The sequence below is a fragment of the Mus caroli genome, chromosome 1, assembly GCF_900094665.2.
Source record: "Mus caroli chromosome 1, CAROLI_EIJ_v1.1, whole genome shotgun sequence".
Lineage (NCBI taxonomy): Eukaryota > Metazoa > Chordata > Mammalia > Rodentia > Muridae > Mus > Mus caroli.
This window is the reverse complement of record NC_034570.1, coordinates 167,109,085-167,117,833: the sequence shown is the minus strand read 5'-3', so window position 1 is coordinate 167,117,833 and position 8,749 is coordinate 167,109,085. Positions and strand designations below refer to the sequence as shown.

The window sequence follows — 8,749 nt, the reverse complement described above, 5'->3', positions numbered from 1 at the left end:
TAATAGCTGAGTAGTATTTCATTATGTAAATGAACCATATTTTCTGTATCCATTCTTCCATTGTGGGACATCTGGGTTGTTTCCAGCTTTTGGCTATTACAAGTAAGGCCGCTATGAACATAATGGAACACACACCCCTGGGGTATGATAGGGCATCTTTTGGATATATGCCCAAGAGTGGTCTAGCTGTATCACTCTTCTATATGTTTAAGTAACTGTTTTAAAGAATAACTTTTATAAAATATTATTTCATACAATAATGATAAAATGTATATATTTTGCATAGTCAATTAAATTACAAATGAAGGATTAGAGTACTATACTTAAAAATAATGAGCTATTCAGCTATAAAACATCTACTTCAGGGATGATTAAATGTCTGAGTGCCAAAATGAATACAACTCAACCAAATGATTATATTTAGCTTATTTTGGAATTACAAATTTGACATAATTCATCATCTTTACATCTATCTCTATATTGAGTATAGATGCTTTAAAAAGTCTAATTAGATAGCATTATTATAAATACTAATTTTCTAAATAAACTTAGAAATTGTTAACTCTCTCTCCTGAGTGCCTTTTCCATCAGTGCTCATGCTTCTGAATCCTGCATGAGGAAGTAAGAAGGCAGACGCCTGGAGGGAAGGGAAAGAGAGGAGTCTTGAAATTCCTAGGTAAATCCCTGTTAGTGGGGATAGATAGAATTACTCATTTATAGAGATCTAAAGAAGACTGTTCATTTGAATGATGCCATAGATATTAAATATAACAGTCAAAAGGGTCTTGTTTAGTATTGTCTTCAAACATTTCTAATCAAATGAATTATTATTAAAGTTTTGTTCCCATATAATTGGTGAGGAAATTAGATCTAACTCATTGAAATGTAAGCAAATACTTTATGTGTGAATGTCCATAATGTAGTCATGATACAAAGACTCTTAACTTTACCAGACGTTTAAATGTTCTCGGTATTCTCAAATCTTACTCCCCTTTAAATGTTGCATTAATTCAAACTTTGAAATACATGTATATTATATGTTAGAAAGCATATGACTATATATCACAAGATACATATAATTAAGAAAGCAAAATTTAAAATTGATGTGCATGTTATTTGCATCTGCAGTTCATAAAGTGGTGCATGACAGAATGGGGTCATTAAGGTAGGATCACAATAAGTCAAAGCTGGGGTATGTATTTGAGACAATGTTCTGCAAGCCTAAAAACATTACCTCCTTAAGGTAACAGACTAAATTAACACAAGTAAGATTATTGGAACACGGATATGTTAGTCATTTTTCTGTTAATGATAATATACTACTTAAAGAGAAAAGGGATTTATTTTAGCCCATAGTTTTAGTGACTCCATTCCTTTCTAAGACCAGGTAGATCCTTTGCTTTTAGACACACTCTGATTTGAAGATGTCAGATAGCAATACAGGAAGCATGTGGTAGAAGACTCTGATTTAACTCATCAGTGAAAAAGCAAAGAAAAAGGCCACTCCCGCCTTCCACTAGGGCTCTCAGCAGACCCCAACTTTCTAAAGGCCCTATAAGTGTATACAAGTAACTTTTATTCATCAGATATAATTGTCATCTCAGAGGCTTACTGCTGATAAACTCACCCTTTTGAGTTCTTTCTGAACTCTCTCTGGCTGATTCGACTCAGCTTTTCTGGCTCAATCCCCTCTCCAAGCTGACTGATTTGATCTGGCTTCTCTTTGCTTCTCACTGAATTGCTCTGCTTAGCCTCAAACCAGCCCTGGCAATGTGTTCTAATCTTCTGACTCATCTTATTCTTTGGGTTCAGCTGCCTCTGCCGACAAGCACTGAACTGCAAGAAATCACTTACAAACCCCACTCCACTCTACAGTACTCACGCCCAATTGACTCTCTCCCTGCACTGCCCTTTAAGTCAGCTCTATTTCCTGTCCTTTCTCTGGAGAGTTGGGTGTATGTTATCTGATTCACTTTGTCAGCTCTTCCTCTGATTTGTCATTTTTTTCTGCCCCTCAGTTAGATGTCACTTTCAAATACAGCTACTTCCCCCAACAAATTTACTTTACCTTCATTGTTTGGGATTAAAGGTGTGTACTGAGGGTGTGTCTGCGTTTCAGTCAGATCACACAGACCTCGATCTTTGGATGTTATTTCTTGCCAGAGCAGCCACAAGTACCCTCTCTCCTCTCCTAGCAGCACCATTCTAAACATGAAGCCTTTAAAAGCCAGCTAAGGTGCAAAGTACAGAACCACAATCATATTTCCTAGTCTAATGTGCTTTTGCTTATAGCATTCTTCCTAGAGTCAAAATGACATCTAGATAATAAAATGCAAATGCATTGAATTATGCCTAGTTATTTTAAAAATCTTTGTGATATGTGTATATGTGTATTTAGTGTATCTATGTACATGTGTGCATATCATGGTATACCTTTGGAAGTCAGAGCACATCACCTTGTGTGTCAGTCCTCACCTTCCACCTTTTTTGAGGCAAAGTCTCCTGTTTATTACTGCCTGTGCCAGGCTAGATGGATCTTGTGATTCCACGGATTTTGTTTGTACTTCCCATAGTACTGCAGGGCCCCTGAGATGACACTTTCCTTGGATCCCTGGGATCCACACTTGGATTCCAAGCCTTGTACCAACTGAACCATTTTCCCAGCCCTTGTATTTATTTTTAAATTAATTTTTTTTTATTTGTGTGTGTCTATTTCTGTGCCTGTGAATGCCCACAAAGACCAGAAACTGAACTTCAAGCCTTTAGAATAATAGTGGGTGCTGCTAAATTCTGAGCCATCTCTCCAGTCCTCAAACCCTTAGATTTTTATAAATCTAAAAGTTTAAGATCTAAAACAATCTAAAATAAATGAAAATCTAAAATAAATCTAAAATATTTGAATGACTGTTTTAGATACCAAATAGTTTAAAAACTGCATCATCAAAAACTGATTTAGGACCAAGTGTAATGGCTCACACCTTTAATCCAGGAGGCAGAGTCCAGTGGATCTCTGAGTTTAGTGTTAGCCCTGCTCTCCATAGTAAGTTCTAGGCCAGGCAGAGCCACAAAGAGAGACCCTATTTTAAAAAAGACCTACCCTTCTCCCCATGATTTAGGTACTCATTTTGATCAGTTTGAGTAGACTCTGATCTTATAATGAATTTGTAAACTTTTACATGCAAATTAATCTGAGACACCTACAGTAGCTGGACTTCTTTAAAAAAAAAAAAAAGATTCATTTAGAAAGTGATTGGAGGGAAAGAGAGAAGGTGAGTATTGGCATCCTGTGGAAATCAGAAGACACCTTGTGGGAATCAGTTCTTTCTTTCTACCTCAAGAGCCCCAGCAATCAAGTGCCTTTACACACTTGACTGTCTCTGTTCCAGGATTTCCTTCTTAAACAGGGCTCATACCAGTTTGTAGTGTCTCATTCAGCACTGGAAACAAAGACTGATGGCATATTAACTTAGAAAGCTTTATTGATTCTTGTTTGGTTTCATTGTCACAAAAAATTATTGAAGCTTTTGTTATGTTTTCAGAAAGTAACTTTGCTCAAATTATTAATATAAGTCATTATATGAAATTCCATTTTATTAAGGATCTTCTTAATAAATACATGTATTGCTTAATAAAAATTGATATCATTTCAGTATACCATAAAAATTTAAAGATATCTCTTTCAAGACTCTTCCAGTCCTCTCAAATACAATATTTATTTGTAATGATCGTCGTTGTCCACTTCCAGACACCCTTATTCTATACTCTTCTAACCTTTGCCCTATGCTTCATTTCATTCTTCATCTATTAATATGTGATGTGAATCTCAGATGAGATATAAAGGTATAAAATTTGGTGCAATTCAAAAAATTTAAAAATAGATTTTACCCATGATTTATAAGAATGTTTATTTTATTTTTGTACCTAGCAATTCAGAAAACTTTCTTTCAAATGCAGAGAAATAATGTTATATTTCTCTTTTTCAGACAACTTTCTGATGCATATAAATCACATGAACAGGATTGGTGTAATATACAAAAATCTAAATTATAGTGGGGTTTATAGTAGTATAGAATACTTATCCAGTGTTTCCTTATTGTTATTTATTATTTGAGCTTTTACAGAAACCATACAGTTTACATGTGAGTGTATAGAATATGTAAGGATTGATAGTCTGTTAACTACAACCATGTCTCTTTCCAGTGCCTGATTAATCACTTTTCAAAACTGTTCTCTTGTTGAAGCTTATAGAATAAATTATGCTGTTTTCACACACAGTTGGAGAATTTGATGCTAGATAAGGATGGCCATATAAAAATTACGGATTTTGGGCTTTGCAAAGAAGGGATCACAGATGCAGCTACCATGAAGACATTCTGTGGCACACCAGAGTACCTGGCACCAGAGGTAGGCCCAAGTTCACTTTACAGGAAAAATAACACCAGTGTTTCTCAAAACTTGGCAATATTTTTGTCATGTAGCAACATTCACTATTTTTTAAACAAGATTTCAACCAGAATAATTTAATTGCTTTTATCTTAGATGATGGGGTATTTTAAGACCACACACATATGAAAATTAAATATTTTGCAGTTTGTAAGCATGTGTTTTTAATAAAGTAGATTGGATCATATTTTTTCTTTCTATATATTTTATTTTCTGGTTCATTGGTTAAAATAGGATAATGGAGTAACTTCTGTAAGCATATTTATAGTTTTATAAACTATCTTGGACTTTACCTAGAAGCAGAGATTATAGTGACTGTTGGTATTTGATCCTTGACTACGGGAAATTGTTTTGTTGAAGAACCTGAAAAAAATGACTTACTTACATTTTGAAGTTCATAAGAAAGGACGAAGAGGAGGTTTCAAACCCTTATTCAAGTATTTGTTGTGTGTCTTCTCTATGTTGACGGTTTTGTAATATGCCAATATAACAATAAGATGGAAAATGACTGTACTCTCAAGGAAATTCTGTTGGATAGAGACTATGTATGTATAAAACATATATATGTTCTATCTATGTGTGTGTATAAAAAGTATAACATATGTATGTATATGTGTATATATGTATGTATATGTGCATACATGTATGTATATGTTTATATATGTGTACGTTGTTTATATGTATATACACATACACACAACACACATCATAATGCTCTAAGAAAAATGAAAGTAAGATATAGGAAAAGATGTACTTTGGTGTAGTAGTTTTCTTAAGTATACCAGTAAGTATTGCTGTGTAACAACCTACTCAGATGTTCAGTGATGAAACAATTTCCTGAAACCGTTGGAGCTCTTTACATCAAGAATGCACATGTGGCCACACAGGTGAATTCTTTCTGTTCTGTTCACATCTGTGACCTTAGCCAAAAGACTTATCAACAAGATAACTGCTTAGAGACTAAAATTATCTAGAAGTGTCTTCACTTGTCTGTGTGCACTGCTGCTAGGTGCCCAGTGAAAGCTATTCAAGTTGTTGACAGAAGCACTTACAGCCTCCCTGTGGCTTAGGTGTCTTCAAAATGGCCAGGGTTCTTTGGCCTAGCAAGTGTCCTCAGAACAAATGAGAAGCAACCTTGCGCTCCCTCCCTCCTCCCCTCTCTCCCTTTTATTTTCAATTTAGTTAACTGTTTAAAATTCCATTTTAAAATTTCTTTATTTTTCATCATTTGGATATAGTTCACATGTCATATAAAATTTTAAGTCAACATTTACTTTTTCAAATGTTTAAAGTTGTGCAACTATCACTTGTAATTATAACGGTTTTAATCATTCCAATTATGACTTCACTTTTATTAGCTTCTCATTCTTTCTTCCTAGCTATTGTAAATCATCTTTCTCTTTGAAGCATTTTCTGACCATTTCATGTAAATAAAATTATATGATAAGGAGCTTTGTAGGTCCGGCTCTTTCCCTTAGCAGATTATAACTCTCACCTATATTGTTGTACCTATGGTTTGGTTTTCATGAAAAATACTGCTAAGATCATTCATATGTCATCTCACTTCCTGGCCTTTTTTCATAAGCTCCACATCGCTTTGGTCATATGCTTATTTCTTAAAACAGATGTAACCCTTCTCAGGTTAAACCAGCTCTGGCATAGAGTATTCCTCCTACTGTAAAGAAGTGTGTGAGACGGGAGTCACTGCAGAAGAATTTGAGTAGCAGAATCTTCCACAGAGAGGTGATTGAGGAAAGGGACAATTGCTCAGATCTGAGTGCTAAGGAGGAGGAAACCAACATGGAGAAAGAGTTTTGCACACAAGGCAGCCAGAAGGGACCGGAGCCAGACTAATGGGTCACCCCTCAGAGTGAAGCAAGGCACTGTGGTTGATGTTATTGAGAGCCTTCTTAGATGAGCAGGACTTCTGTTATCAAGCATCACTTTGTTTGTTCCTGTGGTATTTGGGATAATAATATGAAACAGTGAAATTCATTTTCATTTTAATAATCCATATACAGTTAGAAGGTGATATATGGGGTACAGTAATGCAGCATTCTCTGTCTCTGTCTCTCAATTATTCTTTGAGAGTTTCATCTATGTAAATGATATGTTGTGATATGATATTACTCCTCTGTACTCCCTAGGAGTATTAAGATTCTAATTAAGGTTTGGTAGCTCATAAAGCCTACCTCTTCATCTGTAATTGTATGAATGATGGCCCAACAGGAAACAGTAATCAAAGAAATCAGAAACTAGAATAAATTATGTATGTATTATCATGTTGCCTTACAGTATTTTTTAAACTAGGAGTTAAATTAACATTTCAAAAGGCTTAGTAATTATAAATAAGTGCTAATATTTAAAGTATATTTCCAAGTATTGTTGTCTTGCCAAACATGTAATTTTCTCTGTTATAGATGCTAGAGTTTAAAATTCTGTTTTCGTTACAGAGTACATTAAATTTTAGAAATGATGTTTTATTTATTCAAATATAAGATCATATTTTCTGGACAAGTTTTGTTTTTTGTGAATGTTGTGGTAAACAATGTCTTTGTTTCTCTGGCATTCAGTTGCCCTTGCTATACATTTGTAATGAATGATGGCATTCCATATTTAGAATTAGTTATATCACAATTAGGAGGAATTATTCTGAAGAGGATAAAAACACATTCCAGAAGCAGATGATCTTCTAAGAAACAAAGATACTGTTTTCTGTGCAGACATTATCAACTGAATGACAAACGAGGCACCGAATGCAAAGACTTCTGTCATCTCTAAGGCTTTACAGTATTCAAGAGCTCATCCATTTTTTAAAACTCATTAAGCAGTACTTTTTACATATTTAAAAATGTATTGCATTTAATTATTGTATGTATATATGTTGGTGAATATAGGCATTGTGAGTGCATGTACACACAATGCCATGTGCATGTGGCAGTCAGTGAACAGCCTGGTTGGAATGCAGAGGTTTGAATTCTGTGGGAAAGGGGGTCCCTGTGAATTGCAAGCCAGAGATTATAAAAGAGTGGGATTTACAAGCTCAATTAGTGAGAGGTTATCTCACGCTGAAACTACCCCTTTTCTTTACTTTCAGATGATGTTTGCCCCTTTTTTAACCTTTCATTTCTGCTCTGTACCATTATCAGTGTTGATCATTCCTTGATAAGAGGTCAGACATCAGTCAGACCTAGGATGCATCCTTGACTACTGCTCTTGTGTACAACTCACATCACTGCGCTTCCTTCTGCTCTTTGAGAACTTTCTGAACAGACTGGAGTGTGAGGCAGCCTCCATTCCCACTAGCGTGCTCTTTCACCTCTCTTTTACTTTTGTTTGCAGTGGTTTGTTATTTAAAGGGGGATGCTATAGATATTGAAGATTCCCCAGAAAGGATATGAGATGTCATCTAAAACCAGTTTATTAAATGTCCTATATGTCAGACTTAAAGCTTATTTTTAAATGCTTACATTTACATGGACTCCCCTTATTTTGTGGTAAATACCACCAGAAAATTTAAGTCTTCTCAGTAAAATAACAGCTGAAAAAAAGAACATCTAAATAAATTTTATCTCTTTACCTGCTTTATGAATAATGAAAAAGTGTAATACCTTTAGTGGCAGTTTACTGATAGGAAAAAAATATTTTTAGGTTAAGTTTTGATGGACCTGTAAACTAGACATTTCACGTGCAGCATCTCTGAAACCGCATTGATTTGTACAGCTTTAAGTGAGTTCATGTTTCTTGTTGTAATTCAAGGAAATAAAACCAATCCATTAAAAAATTATGGACCAGAAGATGTCTTGAAGTTTCTATTTTTGTAGTCTGTGCTTTGTTTTAACACCTTTAACTTATAGAAGAATTTAAAAATTACATAGAAACTCTTTTAAATTTGATTATTTAGCTTGGATCCTATTAAATCCAGATGATTTTATGCAGTGCTAATTATTTGGAATCTCAGCTTTGCTTTTGAGTTAGCAGTACCTGCTCAACTTTCCAACTGTAAAACAGTTTGAAAATCAAATGTAGCTTACATGCAAGACCCAACAAAATTAAAAGTGTTAAGTGCGTTTTGGCAGTTCACTTTTATTGTGCCCAGTCCTCAAATGCACCGGCAGATAATCATCTGAATGTTAGTTATCTTTCACATGCTTATGTGATCACACAAAAAGTACATGCTAAAAAGAAGCAGATGGTGACAGATGGGCAAGGTTGAGGAAGGTGGTTTGGGAAACCCATAGAAATACACTTCTGTAATAGCATAAAAATAAAACTATTTGATAACCAACTTACAAAAAAACATTTA

General features: G+C 34.6%; 1 protein-coding gene across 5 annotated transcripts in view; it reads left to right on the top strand.

The window, feature by feature from the left end:
• Positions 1 to 8,749, top strand: part of Akt3 (AKT serine/threonine kinase 3) — a 235,142-nt gene that overhangs the window by 192,293 nt on the left and 34,100 nt on the right. For all 5 annotated transcript variants that reach the window (XM_021162759.2, XM_029481042.1, XM_029481052.1 and 2 more), the window contains one exon: positions 4,276 to 4,404. In XM_021162759.2, the coding sequence (XP_021018418.1) occupies positions 4,276 to 4,404 (129 nt within the window). The remainder of the gene's footprint in view (positions 1 to 4,275; positions 4,405 to 8,749) is intronic.